The sequence below is a fragment of the Cygnus atratus genome, chromosome 17 (genome assembly GCF_013377495.2).
Source record: "Cygnus atratus isolate AKBS03 ecotype Queensland, Australia chromosome 17, CAtr_DNAZoo_HiC_assembly, whole genome shotgun sequence".
Classification (NCBI taxonomy): Eukaryota; Metazoa; Chordata; class Aves; order Anseriformes; family Anatidae; genus Cygnus; species Cygnus atratus.
The window spans coordinates 7851930-7874098 of record NC_066378.1 but is presented as its reverse complement, the minus strand read 5'-3'; the positions used below and the strand labels follow the sequence as shown (position 1 = coordinate 7874098).

General features: G+C 45.1%; 1 protein-coding gene across 8 annotated transcripts in view; it reads left to right on the top strand.

Annotated features, from left to right (window-relative positions):
• FBRSL1 (fibrosin like 1) overlaps positions 1-22169 on the top strand; it is a 518137-nt gene that overhangs the window by 419757 nt on the left and 76211 nt on the right. For 3 of the 8 annotated variants that reach the window (XM_050714121.1, XM_035556713.2, XM_050714125.1), the window contains one exon: positions 301-354. The exons of the other annotated variants lie outside the window; for them this stretch is intronic. In XM_050714121.1, coding sequence (XP_050570078.1) covers positions 301-354 — 54 coding nt within the window. The remainder of the gene's footprint in view (positions 1-300; positions 355-22169) is intronic. 8 annotated transcript variants of the gene reach the window in all.

Sequence of the window (22169 nt, the reverse complement as noted above, 5' to 3'; positions counted from 1 at the left end):
CATAAGGAATTTAGGTGGCATCCCTCTGGTGCCCTCAGCAGCATGGAGGCAGGCAGGCAGGGCTGGGAGGGCAGCAGCCGGCACCTACTGCTGAGGACGAATGTACATTTCCCACACATGGCTGCTGTCTGTTCATTGCTGCTTGTTGGTAACAAAGCAGAGTTGGTGTCAGCAAACCCGCATGGCCTTCTAAAGAACTAGCACTATTTGCACGTAACATGTTGCTCCAGCAAGGCTGCCATTTGAGACGTTTCTAATATTTACTTTTGATATGAATGAAACTTTTTGTTTTGTCTGTAGACCTCAACGGAACTGGAGCTGACTCGTATCAGGAGTGCCTTGATAACAAGCAAGGTATGAGATCAAGTCTCTCCAACACGGGCACTTGGGACTGATTTAGCTTGATTTCTTGCAGCTGAATTGGTTGCTGTCTCTGTCTCTTGCTCTCTGTCTCCCCTTTTTTTGCTTTTTTTTCTTTTGCTGTCTCCAAGCCAATTCACCGTTAGCAGTTCCATGTCAGCTAACACGTTAGCAGGGTCTCATTACACATTTATGCTAAGCCTTCTAATTTCTAGCACCCCAATTCTTCTGTTATTCAGGGAGAAAGTGGGAAGATTGTAAAGCAAAAAGTAGCATGTGCACTCGCTTGCAGTTGTCTTCTTCCTTGCCCAGCTAAGCAGAAGAGTTAAGGGAAGGCGCGTGCTAGGCTGGGTTACCTAAATGCCAGACATCCTGTGATAATTTGTGTGCTGACATACTCATTCAGACTCGTCCAGCCTGCTGTCTTCTCCCATGGCAGAGTTGATAAGAACTGGAAAAGCTTCTTGTGGTTTACAAGGGAGTGGTGAGGGTGGGGGAGGAATCTGTTGGCCTTTTGCTCAGAGCTTGGAAAGAAGAGTCACAGCAGTAGAAATGAAAATTGTAGGAGTATCTCAGAAGCAGGACCCAATAGCGAGGTTACTGATTCTGTGTTTGGACAAAGTGTTGGTGCATGATGTTCTCCTCAGATGTCCTCTGTGAGAACTGCCATCAGGACTGCTACTCCATCACCATAACCATGTAGAGTTGAACCTTCTGTTAATCGGAGAAAACAAGCACCTGTCAGCACAGAATTTCATTCTTTATAGGCTACAGCAGAGATAAGAGGGAAGACTTATCCTAACCAGGTTATAGGCATCAGTTACGTGCCAGGCTTTTGTGCTGCTGTTGATGCAGATCTGTGACAGTAGCTAAAACGATCATTTGCTGAAATTCTGACCCTTCTTGCATAATTTTATGAAGTTATACCAAGGAACACAAAAAAACCTCTCAATCTTGTTGCTTTGTCGGGTTTAATTTTCCACCAGTGTCTTCACTATCAGTATCCATCAATCAGTGTTACATGTGCTTCAAGTCAAGCTGCTGTGAAGTGCATTCGCTCCAGCTGCTGTTGGTTTTGGGATGGGGTTATTTGGGGCTTGTGGATTTTTGCTTTTTTTAAAAAAAAAAGTTGTCTCTCAGGTGACTTTTGCACTCATCTTTTTTTCACTCTTTTCTCTACCAATTGTAGCAAATATCTAATCATTGCTATGCTTTCATTTCAGAAGTTACAGCTGGGAGATTAATGTGTAAGAACTGTAATCAGTAATGGCTTCTTGGTTAGATTAAGTTTAAAAGTCTTCCAGACTAGTGTAATTCAGGATGCTCTGCGGAAAGATAGATAGGTTGTTCTTCAGGAGAGTGTTTTTTCTTCCAGTGAGGTGTTTCTGGTTGGCTGGGGGGTTTTGTTCCATTTGACACTTTGTAGAAAGTAACAGTTTCATTTTTTTTTTTTAAATCTAGTATTTTCATTTTTTGAAACCAGTTGCAGCCCCTTTGATGTCCTTGTTACCCTGGCTTATCTGACAGCTGGTATTAAACAGTGTTACACCCATCACTTTCATTTGTATGTCTGTACCGTAGATTTCTTCTTTTTTTATTTTTTTTGCAGTTTCTTTTGACATCACTGTTAACCTTTGAACAAGCTGTATTGTTATAAGCACTTTCATTCCAGCATGAATTGGTTCTGGTTTGGGTAATTTACCATGTCTATGCTACATCATCACGTTTAAATCAGAAACCTTTAAGAATACAGAGATTTTAAAGGTAAAAGTATGCACAGTGACTTGTAGTCAGTCTCTTACTGTCTGATGTGCATTATATTTTGTAAGCATGCAGCAGATTTGGATCTGCCATTTGCAACAATTTACAGAATATAAAATATATAGCTGACGGTGGGCCCGTGATTCTGGTTGCTTTCTGTTATGTTCAGAACAAAACAACACCAATGGTTGAAAGTAGCAGTGGCTCTTTAAAAGTATTAAATCTTCAAGCCATGTGAAATGCAATTGCCATGGCTTCTTTTTTATAGCAGCATGCTTGTCTCCTAGAAATTATGCTATAATGAGGTTTGGTTTATATATTTTACCCTTTTCCTCATTAAAGTGCTATCTCTCAGAAGCACTTTGTGTCTTGAAATACTGCGTGGTTAAAATGAAGGCAGGTTTATAAGGATTTAATGTACTTGGGAGCCAAGGTTTTGCAGCTTTATGGCAAAGATGTTTTAACAAAGGACTTTATGGTAAAGGGTGTGCTGTATTTTAGGCAGGCAGTTGCTCGGGAGAAGGTTTTCAGTGTGAGCACGTCACAGCAGCAAGGAGAAATTCGGAGGGAAACAGGCCTCTGATATCTCGTCGTGGTCTTAGCTAATGTTAAGTCGTGATTTGTAGCAATTTCAAGCCCTGATTACTTTATCTCTTGGCTCAGAAAAGACAAGAGCGTTGCGTTATGTCATGTGACAACACAATTGGGTAATTTGGGTTTCTCATTTTAGTGCTCAAAGACAGGGTACTGGAGAGCAGGCCTGGGTCAGCCACAGGTGGGATTCGGAGCTTCTCAGGACAAAACGTGTTCTGTTCTTTTTTCAGCCTTTTATCTCCAACATTCAGTGTTAGAAGCATGTCTGAGCTTTTTGGTGATTTGGAAGTGAGGAGGGCAGCAGTTGGGAGCAGTTACCCCTCCACTTGCTGGTGGAAAGCATGTCCTGGACCTGCCTGTTTTGCTGGGGTACACTTAATGCCCTGTGGTTTCTTGATAGCCGGGAGTTCTGCCACAGAAAACAGGTATAAAATTACAATCAGGCACATTCGTCTCTGGAGCTTCTCAATAAGAACTCACTGTTAAATAAAAACTTATGTTTTAAAGGTTAGGCAGTGAAAAGCGCTTAGTTAGGGCCTCGGAGGCAGCCAGGAGATGTAACCTCACATCCTTGGCACAGTGCGTGGAGAATTGGTCTTGCGTAGATTACATCAGGACTCTGAATCTGAGTGTTTTAGGTCATCATCTGTAGCACCTGATCTTACCCATAGAAAACTGTGGATTACGTTGCTTCAGAGGTCTTCTTTCAATCCCCCTGCCCTCGGGTGACGTGGTGATGGGCATTCTGCTTGCTCAGCTCTGGTTTTCCCAAGCAGAGCTACTGGTTCCCGCTGGGGGAACCTGATACCTTTCACCTTTCCCAACCTCCTCCTTCCTGCAGAGTAGCATGGTTCTGTATTATTTCTCCACAGATCAATTAGTTGGTGTTTTTCCAAGATGAATGTGGTTTCATTTTCCTGATGGCGATATTGACATCCTCATTCTCTTTTTATGTCTTCTCTGGTATTTTACACCTCCTAAATTCAGTACTGCTTACTGATTTTGTTAGCTCACCTCTAGAGGGAGTACAGATGTAATTGGGAGCAACTTTTGGGGGCAAGGACAGAGGGTAGTTAATCCTGACACTGACCAAAGCTTGGCTGCAGTCGAGGCAGGAGCGGTGCCTATGTCCCGAGGTCATGGGGGTCTGAGTGCTTGTACCTCTGTTTGTGCAGTGAGAGGGTGTCAGGCAGGATGCTGAGCACTTGCTACAGGGACAGAATGCCTGTAGGATCAGGCTTGGTTTTGAAATAGTGGCTGAAGCCTTTCCTCCTTGTTACCAGTCCTGTAGGCCATGCAGGCCCAGCGTGCATCGTCTCCTGTTAGCCTTGATGCAACCAACGGCCTTGTTTGTGAGGGAGTGTTAAGCAGAACTTTAATGTCTGACGTGACTACTTCGAGTTCAGGCAGGCTGTCATCAGTCACCCGAACTCACTCGATTGTTGAATACGCCTGGATGGGAGAAAGAGGACAGATAAAATGCACGCTTGAGCCAAAACTCTAAGAATTTGGAAAACTGCTTGTGTAGCTGACATAACTCTAGCTGTTGGTGGAAAGGGGTTCTTTGCTGGAAAGCAACAGCTGAAAACAGTATTTTTGTGGTCTCTGTAGGGGTCTGTTGAGCCACCTTCCCATGTTCTCAAGGCCCTACCTCGTGTTAAATAGCAGTGTGATGAATGAGGCTGCCACGATATAGGGACACTTTTTAGAAGATGTTTTATGGGAGAAGTTCTAACCTATTCCAGTCCTTGGATCCCTTTTGAAACCCAGCAAGATCGCTTTCAGGATGGCAAAGATGAATTATGGGGTAGATAAATAGAAACGGCAGACCAGCATGGCTGGATTAAAAAGTGTGGTCAAAACAGTTCTGTCACTGAAGATGCTATTTCCATTAAATGTTTTGAGATTTAATATTGATTTCAGTGAAATTACCCTTGAAAACAGATTTCCCCCGAACCTTTATTTTTATATGTTTGTTTTGGAACTACTTTAGGAGGCGGAAAAATGAAACTTTCACTTCAAACAGTTTTTATGTTTTGAAATTGGCTTTTCTTACTGCATGAATAGTTTTTAAAATATTATTTATTATTTGTATTCCAGTCATGCCTATGCACTCCAGTTATGGGCTAAAAACCTAAAAACCTCATTTTGTTAACCTCAATGCAGACGGGAGGGCGGGGGGAATCAGTTTCTGCCCAAAAAAGCTTCGGTTTAGTATTTCTGACTGGGACCACATTGATTGCTACTGCCTATTTTAAAAAAAAAATTCTCATTTTACAATATGTTGGCTGCCTTTTTGTTTAAAAAAATTATAAATACATCAGCAGATTTTCCACAAAAACACATATGCTTTCTTCCTGATGAGCACGATGACGCACTGAGAATCCTTGCGAGAGGCCTTGAATCTCCTTCAAGTAGAGGATAGCACTGAGGTTGAAATTGAAATTTTAAATAACTCTCTTCATTAAAAAAGATGCTGGTGGGGCCTTGTTAGTGGAAGAATTGCCATTTTCTGACTCGTTTTTTTTGGCAGCATGGGAACAAAGAAAGAAAGGAGGAGGCAGAATAAAAGCCTGTGTGAGTGTATGTACAGAGGCCGCAGCTCTCTAAACTGGTAATGGTATCTGGAAGGAGTCCAGGCTGTTGTAAATATGAACTTTTGTCAATATTCCCCAAGCTTCTTTGGACTCTAGGGTGGGCTTTATTAGCTGAAGGTCACACCATTGTGCTGTCTCCCTCTCCTGAGACCTCTGATACCTTCCTGAAAGGACAGCCCATTATCCCTGGGCTTAGAAGCCAGCTTTCTCTTCAGTGGTGCTGAGGCTGATAAGCTTAAGAGGCATATTTCATCCCCCCACTGCTGCTTTCAGGAGACAAACAGTGTTTATCGTTCCTGATTAATTCCAGTTGAACAAAAAAATAAAATGGGAGGCATGTGTGCGTGCACGCGCGCAGGCACACCGAGCTGACATTTTTTTAGGCTGGCCTTGCATAACGTCAACTCATCACGCTGGCTGCGGTCAGCCGCACGCGTTGCTACTTCTTTGTTTTTTCTAGGTGCTGTGTCCAAAGATTGATTTAGTAACACGAGAGGATCCTGGCCTGCGATCCCTTTAAAGAGAAAGGGATGGAAAGGGGGCCGGGGTAGCAGCAGCCTGAGCACTGAGGTTGGAATCGATTTGTGACAATTAGGCATTAAGGTCTGCGAGAGCAGGACCACCCGCCGGGAGAGTGGCTTTCCATCACCTGGGTAAGATGAATGGCCCAGGCAGAGAGAAGGGCAGGGATTTTGCACTCGCCTACCTGGAAGGAATCACAAACACACGCTGTATCTGGCTTCTGTATCTTGCAGCCCCGTTCATCACAGCTAAATCCCTTGGCTGGGAATTACATGCAAGAAGATTGGAAGATAAAAATGCTCGTTGCTTCTGCTGCTTTACTTTCTCCATTTCTCTTTCTGGATCTGACTTGAAATGTGTCTTAAAGCATCTTGCTGATTTTCTGGTTGCTAGCATTTCACTAACGTGGCTGCTGGGTTCTGAGGGTTACTTTACTCCTTGTCCTGAGAGTTGGAGTATGGAATAAATAACAATGAGTAAGGCGTGCAGTGAATAACATCTTGTTCCTCTTAACACTGCTCAAGATCTTTGAAATGCCACAGGAGCCTGCCCCCGTGGCTGGAGGCTTGTCTGGTGTACTCCTTGGTGCCACAGACTTGCTCTGAGAGGCACCCCTCCTGCCTGTCCCTGCACTTCTCCAAGTGGAAAATGAGAATAGTGGCACCACAACCCTATTCATTGGATGGCCGTGTAGCTTGTAAACCCGGTCTCTTACAAAAGGCTCTGTGTTTCCTTTATTTTTTCTGTAGTTGCTGAGGTTGAGGAGTAAAAGGAGATCACACTTGGCTGAAAGGAGCCTCTTGGTTTCTTGACCAGAGGAGTCAGCATCAGGGACTGAAATACTAACTTTCCCAGCCTCTTGAAGTAAAACCATTTGAGAGCTGTGATGCGCAGTCTGCTTTGTGTTTGTGTCAAACCTGATGGTCAGAGCCAGGGCCACGTTTCACTCCAGTGCCCAGCAGGACGGCCCCGATGCGGGCAAGGGGCTCACCGCTCTGCCCACCCGCTGCAGAGGAGCTGTACAACGCACCAAGGCGGTTTCATGTCCTTTGCATCAGATCTTTGTCTCCCTTGCCTCATGGGCCATGTTGAAACCACGCTCCTGGTGCTCAGGTTGCAACTAATTTCATTTCCTTCGCCAGAACAGACAGAGATGGAACAATATTAAAAATAATTTCACAAAACTATGTTTGCCTCTTGCCAGTGAGAAACATGTTTGAAGATGGATTTTGCTAATATGGCTCCAATGGTAGTGTAAACAGGGTCTAATGGGAAAGGCTGTAAAATAATAGGGCTATTGGTCATCTTCAGGGAAAAAGGAATTTCCATAAGGCCTTTTAAACTGGAATAGATCAGAAGTTTCAGCTGACCAAACACAATCAGCATTTCCGTTTCAATATGTATGTAGTAACATGAAATGGGAGCAGTGGGCCTCTAATGTTGTTTTTTTCAAAGGTAAATTGCACAAGCCCGCGTGAATTGGCAGCACCTACTTTTGTTTTGTGGATTGGGTTAAGCTAGTAATATTTCACAGAATACAGTTGTTTTGTATGATTACCTTCTTAAATGTACCACAGACTCCTTTTTAAGGGTAAAGTAGATTTGAGGAAGACGATGACTGAGAAGGCTCAGGGAAAGGTTCAGAGGCAGTGGATGTGGCTCTTTATCCAGCTCTATTAACATGGTGGAAAGTTTTCTATTAGTCCAGTGGTGCTCTGTAGGCTGCAGCAGAATTTATACTTCCTTGGACCTGAGTTTGGTGATAAGTGAAATGTTAATATGCATTTGGCAGAGCATTCCCTTAATTTCCCTTAAAATGGATGGGTCAGAAATGATCTCATCAGACAAGGTGCCTTTGGGCTACTGCCCAACATTAGCTATATCCTAGAAAATATTTATTTACTCAGCGTGGAGGGATTATTTCCCTTTCCTTCTCTGAATCTGGTTGCAGTAGCTGTGAGCAGAAGAGCTTTCCACCTTCTGTATTGCAGGAAGCATTTTAGCTCTTGTTGAAATATGACCGACCCTCCCTTTATTAAAAGTGGGAACCACTTTCTCACATGGCAAAGTGATAATAAAGACTGAAATTGGATCTATAACTTCATGAAAAGAAAGATTATTTTTTTAAGACAAATCATGCATGATAATACCTCCATTGTTCTCTTGCTGTGTTCTTTGTATTGCTTAACTCCCCATGAACAAAGAACCCATAACAGGAATTGTAAAAATAATCCAGGCGTTTAAGTCAAAACTCAAAAGGCCCTTGGGAATATCATGCGAAGGTGTGCCTTTGAAATGGTGGTTTATGAGTTGTCTGAACAGGTTTGAACATCCTTGCCCTGAGGAAATCCATGGGAATTTTGCCACTGGCTGCAGCGGGGTCAGGGTTTCACACTTGGAGCTTTGTGCGTCTTGCTGGCCATTGAGCAGAGCCCTCTTTCGGTCCAAGGCAGCCTGACTGCCTCCTCGCAAGCAGGCAGGAGATTTTCTAGCTGGTTGCACTTGTGTAGTCTAGTTATGGGAATTGCTTTTGGTCCCCCATCTTTGTCACTTAATTAAACAAACATGGAAACTGGAAACATTCACTTGTTTGAGCTTCAGTAGCGTGTGCCTTCTCAAGACCTCCTGTTAGTGATCTAGAACTGAAACTGGTTGGGAAAGTGGTTTTAAGCTAAGGTTCAGCCCCGTTTAAATGAAACCATCTGGACAGAGAGGTGAGAAATTCTATTCCCTGTTGCCAATCAGACATCTGAACCCAGCTAGTTTGAAGTTCCAGGGAACTGTTCTCTCAGCTTGAGAGCATGAACACAGATCAGTATGAAGGCTGTATTTTAAATTGAAGCAATGTGTACTTCCCCAGCTTGCTGCATAATCAGGTGCTTTTGGAAGCTTACTTCTCCAGGGTCAAAGTCACTAGGAGATGAAGGTACTTAAGTGAACAGTGCAGTAATTAGCCCAGTATTTGGGTGCAGATTCAGCTAAACTTGCTGGCCCATAGAAGTTAACCTGGTTGAGCCGGAGGTTGAGCCAGATGGCCTATGAGTCCCTTCCACTTAAGTGACTCCATGGTTGTCTGATTAAATGCCTCGTGCCTGCCGGAGTGTTTGAGCAAACCATTGAATTGCCTGACCCTGATCATTTCAGATGTAGACATCTTATTCCTTTATTGTGTCCCAGCCTGGTGAGAGGACAGTCACCAGATTCCCCTCTCTGCTTTCTTCCAAATTCATGGTGCGGCTGTCAATGACATCATCTGTTGTTCAAGAATAGCTGTTGGCAGCTAGTATCATAAAACCTGGAGCAAGCTTGGTGTATGTCAAGGAGAGGAGGGGAAAAAAAGGCAACATAAGCCCAAAAAAACACGATCAAGTACAATGCACAGGCTCCAAGAAAATTGGAACACGAGTTACCAAACTGTGGTTCCCCATCAAGAGAAAAAGTTAAGGATTTTTTTTATAGAAAAACCTTTAAGCTTTCAGCCACAACATCCCACAGACTGTTGTCAATCCAAAATAATTCCACAAAGCTCCACAAACTGTTTCCTAGTGAACTTGCATGTAATTAATACGAGGAGAATTTAGATCAAAAAGTGGGCTGTGTGCCCCTAGTTACTATCAGTAGTTGGAAGGCGAATTTTGAAAGCTATATCCTGTGTACAACACAAAAGTTTATTTAGGCTTCTCTGTTGCTCAGGGGATTGCAGAAATGTTGTAGTGGCTGAAAGATTGGCTTTAACTTTTCCATGTGTAGCTGTAATGGAATGTGCAAAAAGTTAAAAATTCCTTGAAGGTGTCTGGAGAGACCCAACCATCATGTCAGCGGGAATGTGCATTGAAAGCCGCTGAAAAGCGAGATGTTTCTCAGAAGGGTTTGCAAAAAGTAACAATCACAACTCAGTACGGACAATTAGAAAATGTTAGAAGTAAATGGTTAATTTTTCCCTACTTTTCTTGCCCGAACACAGCTAACAGACGCTTTCAAAAAACGTTTGGTTGTTCCTCACTGTAGCTGTGTCTTGAGGGCTTTCCTTAATGAGCTGTCTCCTTCTGTCCAGTATGGAAAGAAAAACAAAAGAGTTAGAGACCTTCCTTTGTCCCCATGTGATTTTAATCTGATTCATTCTTTCTTAATCATCTTGAAGGATTATAAAAACAAAACCTGTTAAATCTTGGTTCTTACCTCTTTTCTTTTTCTCCCAAACATCATCATTTGTTCTTTTATCGTGTTGCATTTCTTTACCCATGAATCAGCTGCCTTTTTATTTTATTTCTATATAACAAAAGTCGGGCAGGAAGGGAGGGGGGAGAAGGAGCACTGCTTTCTTTGATTCGCTCAGCACACAAGTGTTCCTTGGCCTTTCATACTGAGGAGTGGATGCAGCTCTTGAACAAATTGGACCTACTTGTTTGCTGGCCTAGGCCATCTTGTTATCCAGCCAGCTGTGTTTTGATCTTGGAGGGCCGTTTGAAGATTAAATTGAGACATCTTTTGTTACTATTAAGTGCAGTAATTAAATCAGCTCAGTGTTATTTAAGTGTGGAAAATGTCGCTTTGCTGGCCCATGGGTGCCTGAAGTTGCCATTAGACAGCTGTGTTGCTTCCAGTACTAATGATGAAGAGGTAGGAGAAAAGAGCCAAGTGCTCTCTAAATAATTTCCAGCCCTTTCTGGGTTATGCCGGATCCCCTCCCCACCTCTTTCTGTCACGTTTCTCCCCACACTTTATGGAAGAAAAAAGATTTTGAGAGGGAACTGAGGCCTTTGCGGGTGAGAAGGGGCAGCAAGCGCTGCCCTGTGAGGAGCAGTGCTACAAAATGGCGCCGGGGGAACGTGCGGCTGTGTGGCCCTGCATCCACATAGGCGGTGTCCTTCTGCTCCATCACTGAGCTTGCAGGTTCTCAGCTCTGTGAACAACAAAGGAGGCTGAGCTAGCAGGGCAATTGCAATAAATGAGCAGTGTTGGCTTTTTCCCCCCCCCCTTCCTCCATAGGGGGCGGTCTGCCAGCCAAGTCAAGCATGGCAAGTAGGGTTGCTCCCACGAGGGTCGTTGTGTCGCGATTTGCTGGTGCAGCCCGGCCTGACTGTGAAGTGGTGGCACCTGGGAGATGTGAACTCGGACTCTGGATGTGGCTGGTATTGCTCAAAGGTCACCTGGGGCTCAGCAGGTGAGAGGAGGCTGCCCTCAGCTGGCCCCTTGGCCTGCTGCTGCTGAGCAGATGGCTTTGAGAGAAGCGGCTGGGGGTGATGATTGGCAGCTGGGAGCCAGGCAGAGAGGTACTGGAGGAGAAGGCGAGATCCTTGGCGGGGGAAGTCATTCTGCAGAGGTCGAGTATGTTTTAATGCCGGGTTAAGTTGAGAAGCACTGTTGGTTCATTGCTACTGGCAGCGCTGATCACTTGTGCGTTGCCTTGCGCTTTCCTATCGTGCCCTTGAGAAACCCCATCTCGCCTCCTGTGCGCAGCTGAGCACGCAACTTGCAGCTCTCCGGTTCCCACAAAGAAACTCAGCGGCTCTCCCTTCTTCACAGGGGAGCAGCAGGCAGGAGCACCTGCGGTGGATTTTGGCTGGAGCAGTGCGTGCCCTTCCGAGCCTGTGTTGCACCCGCGCTCCTGAGCTGTCTGCTTCAGTCTATCCTCCTGGATGCGCCCGACTCTCCGGCTTCCATCCCCAGCAATTGCCCAGCAACATCTATTTGCATTGCTTTGTACGCTCCTGTGCTTTATGGGGGGGAAGTGTGTTTGCACTTCCATGGTGTTTCTTAGCTGTGGCAAGGGCAGAAGCATGGCAGATGGGTGGGGATGGGAGAATCGGGAGCATGATGAATCTGTTTTTCTTACCTTGTTTAAAATTGCCTGTTAAAATTCAGCAGCCGCACCTCCGATCAGCCTAATGGTGTCTGCCATGTTGCGAATACACAGTCATTAGTTGGTCCAATTCATGCATGCTGAGGTAGGAGGGTGATGTGAATGCAAAGGAGATGGAGAGAATAGGAGCTGGGGGGGCGGAGGAAGGAGGGGGAGAAGCTTGGTAATACAGTGACAATGAAACATACGGTAGTCACACTGGAAAACTTTCTCCTTCATTAGTAGGGATCTGTTGAGTTTCTGCTCACATTAGGGTAATTAACACAAGTACAGATTGTTGAACATCTGTGCAGTTTAACTATATGGCCGGTTCCCAGGCTTTAAACAGGGCTGTGAGGAGCCAAATGCAAAGCAGTATGAAAAGCCCACACACTATTCATTTTACTGAAATTAGCATTTCTGGATGAAAGCTGATGTTGCATGTCGGCTATAAATTTTCTCTGGTCTGCTGCCAGGTTGGCTAATGATCTGAGGTTAGTGTTTGTTAATAATTTTTTAAAATTTGTTACTTTTAATATTCTGGAGGGGAAGTTTCTATCTCAGTCTTCCTTTTTTTTAAGGCAAAACAAAAAGGAAGCAAAACAAAGCATATGGGTATATTATACCTAATGTGCTTCTAATCTTTTTCCAGCAAAAACCCAGGAAGGAGTTGCTGGTTGAGCCTCCATCAGGGGCTGTTGGCTTCACAGAACCACCAAGGCTTTTTAATATTTCTGACCAAACTGCAGTTTTAATTTCCTAGCCTTATAAATTCCTGGGAGGCTCCACTTGCAGTGCTCTTGTGTAAATAAAATCAGTTTTGTCGGAAAGGTGGTGGCGACATAGGTAGTGCTCCTGTGCAGCTCGCTATCCCGTAGCTCTGCCTGTTTCTACGTAGGGTTACCGGTACACAAAAGCACAGCGGTATTTATGGAGAGCCTTCTGCAGGGTCTGTCCCAGAGGACTGTTTTGCTGTGGCATCTTGGAGCTTCCTCCTCGCTCATTTGTGCCTTGCCAGCTGAGAGCATCTGGGACACCAGGCTTGACAGGCTCTTCATTGTAATGGTTAGCGGCAATGCGCGCTCTGCAGAGGGCCCTTTGGGCCACGATTGCCTCTTACGCCGTGGTGCATCAGAGCGGGCTCTTGGTGGCCTTCAGGCTACGTAGCAAGTGTGCTTCGTACTTCGGGGAGTTTCGTTCTTTTGCTGTATGGGTAGGGACACTCCATTTTTTTTCCTTCAATGGGTGGTTGGTGAAGTGTTCTTTACATACGTGTCCAGACACTGATAGTTCATGGTTGCAGTTTCTCAGCATCTCTTCAGTTTGCACCTAGGGGAATCTTCACTGGGAAGTTCGTGACTTTGACACATGACCATTCACTATTCTCTTCTTGATGTGATTTCCCTCGTGACATTTTTCTAACCATCTTGTGGCATTTTGCAGTGTCCCTAGTTGTGTATTGACTTAGTTATTCTGTCCGTGCCTGTACTCAAGCCTATAAACTATAACTGCACTCCTGAATATGCACACACACCTGTCTTCTTATACAAATAAATTAAATTTGTACCACATTAAGAACTTTTTCTGGAAGTGACCATCCATTTGAACCAAAGCGTGAAGGGTGTGCCAAGAATCATAAAACCCATGATTCAAAAGTGCACCACGCATACATTCTGTATCCTGAAGCCATTGGTGTTTATTAACCACGTTACCTCTTTCAGAAAGAGATTTTAAGATACGCTGAAAGGAAAAAATAAAATTACCTGAACAGATCTTTTTTTCCCCAAGTGGATTTGCCATAAGGTGGACAGCCCTCTAAAGTTTGGGACAACAGTGCACCGTGTTGTCAGGGAACTCTGTTGTAATGGAGCAGACAGTCAAGTGCGAAGATAAAAAGCCCACCAATGTGCATAAAATAGTAATCCTCATTAGCACTATTTTCTCCCTGCTGTTTTCACTAAGCAAAAAAAAAAAAAATTGTTCACGGTGGTTGTTTTTTAAGGTAATACCTGTGGGCTGATGTGAACAGCACTGACCTTTGAAACCCTACTTAAATTTTAAAAGGCTTATGTGTTATTTTTTTTGCTTAATTGGGAAAGGAAGGGACTTGGTGGCTTGGAGGAAGTATAATTACTGAGTTCTTCTTTGAGAAGGTAGCAGCTAGTGTGGTAACAGCGAGGGACACGTACAGCCCAGAGAGCATCGGTTTCGAGGTGGCAGAAGGTGATTGCCCTTTGAAGGAAGGTGGTACTGAACAGAGCACTGAGATTTCACTGCTGGAGTCCTACCAAAAAGGCCACCAGCCTCTGTTTAAGCCTGAGCTGAAATAAGTGAATTTCAAACTGAAGTAACAGGTTCTGCCTGGTTTCGTACAGACGTATCTTAAACCAGTGAATTAGCCTCACGTAGAGTGGTGTGAGGGCAGACCCAATGACAAAGAAGCAGGAAGAATGGGTGGAGGAGATGGGATTTCAGGGGGATAAGGAAGAGGCTTTCTTAGTGGCACTTCCTTTTTCTTGAGCAGGGTCATAAGATACCAGAAGTTGTAAAAGTGAATGAGATGCATGCTTTCTTTGGGGTTGGGTTTTTGGGAGGGATTTTGTTTGTTTTGACATTTTTTGTTACAATAATTCCTCCAGCAATTTAGATATTAGGTGGATGTGAAATGGGAATATCAAAATATTCTTGTGCATTGTTGTTTCTTTTTTCTGTGCTGATGGCAAGAGAAGAGGGCCATAGATTGGGGGGGCGGGGTTGAGACAGGTTATCACTGTCTAGTACAGGAAAGTGCAATGTGAGAAATTGTTCAATTTAATCACAGTGTTACTAAGTTGAGAACAGTTGTGGTGTTTCGTTCTCTGAAATTGATGGCAGCCAGTGTTACTTTGAGTACTGGCAGAAGTGTTTCACTTAAAGGTGATGACCATGGTCGGTTTTACCCAGGTTAATGTCTGTGCTCCCTGGATTTGTACCCCAGGTATCTCTTGTTAGATTTTGTTTTCCTTCTAGGGGAAACCCAGCTCTATTCAAGACAGTCAGTCATGCTCAGAGAAAAGAATATATATATTCTTATTAAAACAGACAAGCAAGGATTATTTTTACTAACTGCTAGGCAGAAACCAAAGTCACCTATTTGGGTATGTGAGACTGACCATGAAATTAAAGGGCTGCTATATATACTGCCAAAATGAAATATTTCTTTCCTTTCTTAATACCCGTCCCCCCTTCACTCCAGCCTCTTTCTTGAAGCTGGTTCCAGCTCAGCCTCCTCCTTAAGATTATTTCCCATAGACTGGACTTAAAATGCTAATTCTATTCCTGAAGAGCTGAAAAATGGCAGCACATCCAGAGAGGTGGCTTCAGCGTTTTGTGAGATGATAAGGCTGCGGCTGGTGAACGAGAGCTGTCAGCCTTCAGTCTTAGGGCTGTATCTGAGACCGCACATACTAATTTCTCTTGCAACCAGACTCATCGCAACAATTTTTCCAGCACCTACACCGGTATCCTTCCCCAGCTGGGAGGCTGTAGAGCATGCATCAAGAAACTTCAGTTTGAGGACATCATTTTGAAGTTCTACCAAAGTTTCCTTTTGAGGTTTTGTTACGTTGATCATGAAGCTGACTTCAGCTAAGCAGCAAGTTTTCTTGTTCTCCTACATGATCACTCTCAACGGGTAATTTCATTTATTTAAATACCTAAAGAAAGCTCAGAGAACCTCAGGCTGTTTCTTTAGCTAGACATCCTCAGCCACCTTAGGTATCCTCTGCCACCTTCAGCAGACCCCAAACTGAGCATCTTGCAGCTGTAAGTGCATGGTTGGAATTGCCTCCACTGTGTGGATGGGAACACTGAGGCAGATTTGAAATTACTTGCCCCAGGCCACCTAAAGCTGACAATAGACCCACGGTCCCTGACCCTCATCCTGTGCCAAAACCATCCTCTCTTGCTTGCATATGGAAAAAAAATAGAGTAAGGGTACATGCTGTGATAACCAAGTGCTTTCATTCCCAGAAGACAGTCGGACGATGATGGTTACGTTGCTGTGAAATGCAAATAGCCAAGAGATGCACAGAAGGAAGGGCTAAAATGGGAGTTGCTGTGCATGTAGATGGACCCGGGCACATGCAGGCTGTGAAATGAAGGCGGCAGCACCAGCAGCAGCCGTCGGCCCCTGCGCCAGGCAGCACATTTGCATTCTTCTGCCAGGGAGCTGGAAGCTGCCACGGAGCAGTTTATACCCCAGCCTGCTATGGCCTTGAATTATGCATGACCAATTTATCATGCCCCCAGCTGAAAAACTAATTGTGTCCCTGGGATATATTTACTAGAAATTGTAGTTTGCTGTGCTGGGGTCCCCAGAGTGTCCGGCAGAGCAAATGACTGGGAAGTCAGAGCGTGTAGAGAACAGGACTCCTGGCTCTGCCGGAGCCAACATGCCGGTGATAGATTTTTCACTTCGATTGCCTTTCCAAGGGTTTCCCCCCTCCTTCCTATTTTTCTTACACTGCATTACACTTAATCGGGCTGCAGGAGTCCTTCCAGTAGTTTCTAGTCTTAAAAAGTACATCAGTGTGCCTGAAAAAAAAAGGCAATGTATTCAGGAAGAGCCAACCTGGCTGGGAGGAAGGGGGTTGTCTTTTTGTGTGTGGTAGGGTGGGGGTTTTTGTGTGTATGATTTTGGTTTGGTTTAGGGCTTTTTTGTTTCTTTTTTTGTTGTTTTTTTTTATAAGCACAGTGTGGCTTCATGTAATGTCTCCAATTACCGTGAAAGTCCCCTCCCTCTCCAGGTCTAGAGTGATGAGATTCCCTAATTACTGTTATTTGAATGAGAAGCTGGGGAGGAGAGGATTTCTTTCCCTCGTACAGAGCCCATGGGGTGGGCTTAAGCTTGCAAATGTTATTACCGCCGGGTCTGGCAAAGGAGCTTGGGATGCCCCCAAACAGAATTTTTCAGAGCGAAAATGTCAGCTGTCAAATCTGTATCTGGCTGCAAACCCTCTCGTAACATCGAGCTGAGCCATAGAGATCAGGGGTGGGGGCGAGGTTTGAAAGGGAAGGAGGCAGTTCGCTGCAAAATTAATCACCGAGTTCAGCCTGTCCTCCCCCACTTGTCACGGGAGGGGGATGTCAAGGAGTTAATCACAATGAAGAAGTCAACAGTGACACGACTTCCGTAGCCGAGGAGCCCGCTGGAATCCTTGGCTCCCTTATTGTTATTCTCCAAGGGCAGCAGGAGCCAGGCCAGCAGTGAGGGAGGACGAATTTGGAGGCCCGCTTCTTGGGGAGGCTCTTGGAGAGGCCAGGGGACCTCCAGAAAGGGGTCGCCGCTCTCTGGCGATGGGCAGGAGCCTTTCTTGCGGCCACTTGGAAATGAAGAAAGATGCTGGCGGAGGTGCTCTCTTAAGCCCATTCAAGATGTATGAAGTAGTTTGTGGAAACTATTCGCAGCAAGTTTTTGCGTGGGAAGTTGAAAGAAGGGAAGGTGTTTTTATTTTATGTTGTTTCTGAATGTCACTCTTAAACATCCAGAAGCTCTCTGCAGCTTTCTTCTTTATGCTTCCCCAAATTTGTATTCAATGTGTTTCCAAAAAAGGTCTGGTGGAAAAGATTTTGTTCAGGTAAATACACGTCTTGCTGTAGAAAAAATAGAGCAGCTCTGCTGTGCTCCTTCATGCTGAAATATGTAATACAACCAACATAAAAGCAGATCTGAGGCTTGTAGGATTGTATCAGTGACAAGGCATAAACAGGTTTCTCCCTGAACGCGGCTAGCCAGAGTAAAGCCAGGACTACAGAGCTGAAGGTTGGTATGGATTGCCAAATCAGGCCTAGCCATGCAGCATCCCCCAGAGGTTTTTCATGAGAAGAGCTAATTTTGAGTTACCTGAGCAAAAGCATTGCTCTTACCTTTCTGTTTTGTAGCGCTGATGTGGCCTTGGGCAGGGGGAGAAGGAAGAAGCAGCAGCACAGTAAAGCTGCTGCATAATAAGCGTTGATTATTTTTGATCGCCATTGGAAAGCGTTACAAGCATAAAAGAAGAAAAGGAGGGAGATGAAATCTTGAGACTTTCTGGGAAGCGCTGCCTCCCACTGTGCTGGAGCATTGGAAAAATTCACTGCTGGGCATCAAATGCAGTCTTTTTCTTTGCAAACAAGTGGCCTGGTGACTTGGGGAAGGTCTGTGGCATAAGGAACCTTGGTAAATTGGAAATAAGCATGTGTCTGGAGCTAGTTTTGTGTTTGTGGGGTCCAGCCATGCAGGGTTGCTTTGCTCCTTTTTCAGCTATTGTATCCAGCGACTTCCAAAGGAGCGTGGTGGGGTTGTGCAGCCCAGCAGTTCCGGGGCTCTGCAGAAACAATGGAGGGGTTTGAGCAGGGTTGTACAGAGCATGCTGCAGTCTGCTTTTCTGGAGGGTGTTGTCACACTTGAGAAATTACTGTGCTTTTGGGCAGTGGAGACAGTGAGAGGCAGAACGGGACACGATGGAGAACACTTTGGTGTAGCAGCAGCTGTACCATTAAGGAAATGGTGGGACAGAGACAGAACACGAATCACAGCATCTTCTGTTGTCGTGTTTTTAGCTGCAGTGACTCAGTGTCTGGACGCTTTTGACTTTTCATTATTCAGAATGAAGCTCATCAGTGAGTGCAGGTTATGCTCCTTTTGCTGGTGGTTCTTATTAGCTTGTTAATGAACTTCCTAGGTTTTAAGTGTCTACCAAGGTGAGCTCTCAAATGACTTGAGTTCAGGGCAGCCGTCCTTGGCAGGGTGTCCTGATTTCTGCTATGGATGTCTTCTGTGTTTTGTTCTCTTCTAGTCCCTGTTAACTCATCGCTATGAAATGAGGGGAAAAGCACTGGGATTGAGCCAATGTATGGATACTGCTCTTCCCTAACCTGTCTATTTCCATGGGAGCTTGTCTGGCTGCCGATTGACAGCTTCTGAGTGGCTCTACTGTTTTTTCTTCCTCCTTGTAGTTATTGAAGCCCTTTTGGCTTTACTGCTTTCTTTTCAGGCTGTTGCTGTGCTGTACTTAGTGGCCTGAGCTGTTTGGTTTCCTCCTGCTTGCTTTGCTGCTGCCATGGCCAAGGTGGGACGGGGAGCTGCAGCAAATGCTTGGGAAGCGTCATTAAGCACCAACAAACAAGCCACAGCAGCAGCCAAAAAGATGAAAATAAGATGGTGGTTTGAGTGCAGAACAGAATTCAGTGTCTGTTTTATAAGAGGTTATAAGACACTAGCTGACCTCCCCTCACTCTCTTAGTTCTTTCTCCCTCTAAAATGTTGTCCTCCATTCTCCTTTCTTCTTCCTTTTCTCTTTTCTCTGTAGCTGGGATAGATTTCAGTGTCAATTTTCATTTATTCCAGTGCTTAATGATTTTATGATAAATAGTTAAATAAAATCAGGTTCACATCAGCAAAGAGAGAGGGGTTTTAGATGCCTTTTTTAAAAGGGGATTTTTTTTTTAATTCATGCTTGATGGGTAAGGGAAATTATGCTAACATCGGCTGCAGCTTAAACACAGCTCTTGCTACTGGTTTGAAGTCAATGTGAATGCAGTCAGCTAAAAGACCAGTCTGGCTAGGGATTTTTTTAGGGGTTGAGCCCCGTGTCCTCAGTGCCATGTCTGTCTTAAGTGCCACGGCATTCCTCATGGACAGGAATGAGAACTAAAAAAATAAATGTGCAGAAAAGGGAACAGCTCATGTCCTCTCATAATAAGACCATGGAAACATCGTTGGAGACGTGTGCCTGTGCACGGGTGCATCCATAGCCCTTGCTCAGAGGGCTGTGAAGGAATCCTGAGGGGAGCACAGCAGAACAAACCTTGCTGCTGTAAGAAATCCCGAAAATGTCCATCAGCAATGCTGCAAGTATTCCGCGGCTGCTGGAAGCGTTCCAGCGCTGGAGTCTTTGTCTCCATCCATCACAGGCACTGCAATCTTTGTGCCCCCAGCTTCAAACAAGGGCTTCACGCTGTCCTTGCAATCTGCCTTTATGCAGCGGAGTGTGGAGGCTTCTAATTACGAGGCCGAGATGCGCGGCGGGTGGGGAGGCGTGCTGTGCCCCGCAGCCGCGTACCTGATTATCCGTTGCTGAGGTCGTTAGAAGGGTTACTCCTGAGTTTAAGCCTGCTCCGCAAGACCCCTAATTATATGCTGCTCTGCAAGTTGCATTAAAAAGAAATTGTTGAAAAGACAAAGGACAGAATAACATTTCCTCCCTCGTCTTCCCCTCTCTTCCCCCCCGCAACACACACAGACACGCACTCCCCCACCTCTCCCCGCTGGGCACAGAGCTACTTTTCACGCTCGAGTTGGTGCAAGCTCTGATAAAGCCATTGAAAGATGCAGCAGGGAGACGGAGCGCTCCCAGGGACAGAGGGAAGCAGAAGAGGAAGCCGAAGTAAAATGACCCCCTCCCAGGTAGATACAGCCAGGCGCTGCTTGCTGAAGGAGTTGTCCCACAGAGCAGAATTAGAGAAGAGATTAACCGTCCTTTATTGTTTTGTTTCACTTCCTAGGGAGCGATGTAATGTAGTTTCTTCCATCGTGAAAAACCCGCTTCAGCTGGAGCTCCGGGAAGCCTGAATCACTATAGATAACGCATTCAAAGTGCAGTATCCCTTGCACATGCTGCCAGCTCTTGTTTTAATCTCCCCAGACATCAAAAAAAATTAAAATGTAAAATTCTCAGCTTTGCAGTTGAGTGACGTGAAAGCTGCGCTTGTTGCGATGCAATTTCCAAATCTGGGACATGCACACATGTGTCCGTCCCTGTCAGAGATAACGTTTTTATGTGTGCTTTCCGTGAGCCCATGAAGTGTGCCACTAACAGAGAGAGGGAATTGAATGGGTTCTTCATTACCACATGTCTGGACTACTAATGAAACTAAACCCGTGTTGATAGCGGTAGCACTAAATATTTCCAGTGCTTCTTAGGGTGATGGTTACATTTTCAATTTACAGTGGAGATTATTACAGGGGTATCTGTGGTACCAAGGGTAACATTTTTCAAGATTGCTATTTCAAGGGTATTTTTTCTTTATTATTTGCATTATAGTGGTACCTGAAAGCCTGAGCGACGGATCAGGCTCTCATTGCACTAGCTGCTGTACAAATACGGGGAAAAAAGATTCTGTACTGCAAATTGGGGTTTTTTGAGACGTGGCTACGGGGCTTTTTCATTGCTTTTGTAGCTGTTGAAAATATATTTGAACAGGAATCTGACAGGAGTCAAAATGTCAAAGTTTGAGTCACTCCTGTACTGGAGAAGCTTACAGACAGCTTGAGTGGTACATACTGTACTTGACTGTAATCTGAGAGCTTTAAACCTTGCTCAGTTTCTTCAGTATCTCAGTCAGGGTGCTCCATGGTACGCTCCCTGTTTCTTACTCATTTGCCTTCATTTCACTCTGGTCTGCTCCACTGGATTCCCTGCCCACGCGAGGCACTAGCAGCAGGGGAACTTCCTCTTCTCCTGTCTGGCATGATCCTTTTTTTCCTCCTATGTTCCCATGCGCTCCCCACATCCTTACACCATGAGGAAGGTCCCTGCAGCACCCTTCGCCACTGCTGCACATTGTTGTGGTGCTCACCCTCACTGCTACATCCAAGGTGAGACCCAGAACTGCCCATCCATCACGCTCTGCCCTTGCTGCATATGTAGGGGGAGCTTGCATCCCTCTTGGTGTATCAGGAGAAATAACCTGGAACCTGATAACCCTAAGCCTTTCCTGCACATCAACTTGATGCATCCCTTTGCTTCCTGCTTTTCCCTGCTGCCTGTTGGAAAATATATTTGGTGTGAGTGCTGCGGGGCGCTGCTCTCAGCTCCCTACCCGAGAGAAGGTCAAAGATATCCATTATCCCGTGTGTAAGTTGTGTGGCTTTTTTGTTTTGGCAAGGTGATGCAACAAAGATAGCTGCCTTGAAATTACTCCAGAGGGCAAAATCTTTGTTTCAAATGGTATTTGGAGATCTTACAGCCGCGCCTCATATTTTCATGGCATCTGTGTCTGAGACGGTTCAAAATCTGTTGATTGAGCAATGTCACACTGCTAGAGCAGGGGCTGTGACCTCCTGCTCAAGCCGGGTGCGGGAGTGCCGGAGCACATTCGGGCAGCAGTGGTGCTTTCCTCATCTCCACACTCTGAAGCTTATCAGCGCTTCGTGTTGGCTTTTCTGGTTTTGTTCTCTGGTATCCCCCTGCTTTAAGAGGTGCACGGAGTGATCACTGTTTTCTGCATACGTGGTTTGTTGCTTTCTTCAGCCCCAAAGTCCCTAGAGTCTGCAAGTTGAGTCATATTTCTGTTGGCACGGGCTCGAGCAAGAGGCATTACTCAGAGATGGCAGATAGTCTTGAGGCTTCAGCTGCGTGCTGTTGAACAGTCTCCAGAGCCACTGTCTTGCTCATTTATCAGCTTGGAAAGAAAAGAACTTGAAATCCAGAAGCAGCAAAGATAAAAGCGGATTTCATTATAGCGCTTTT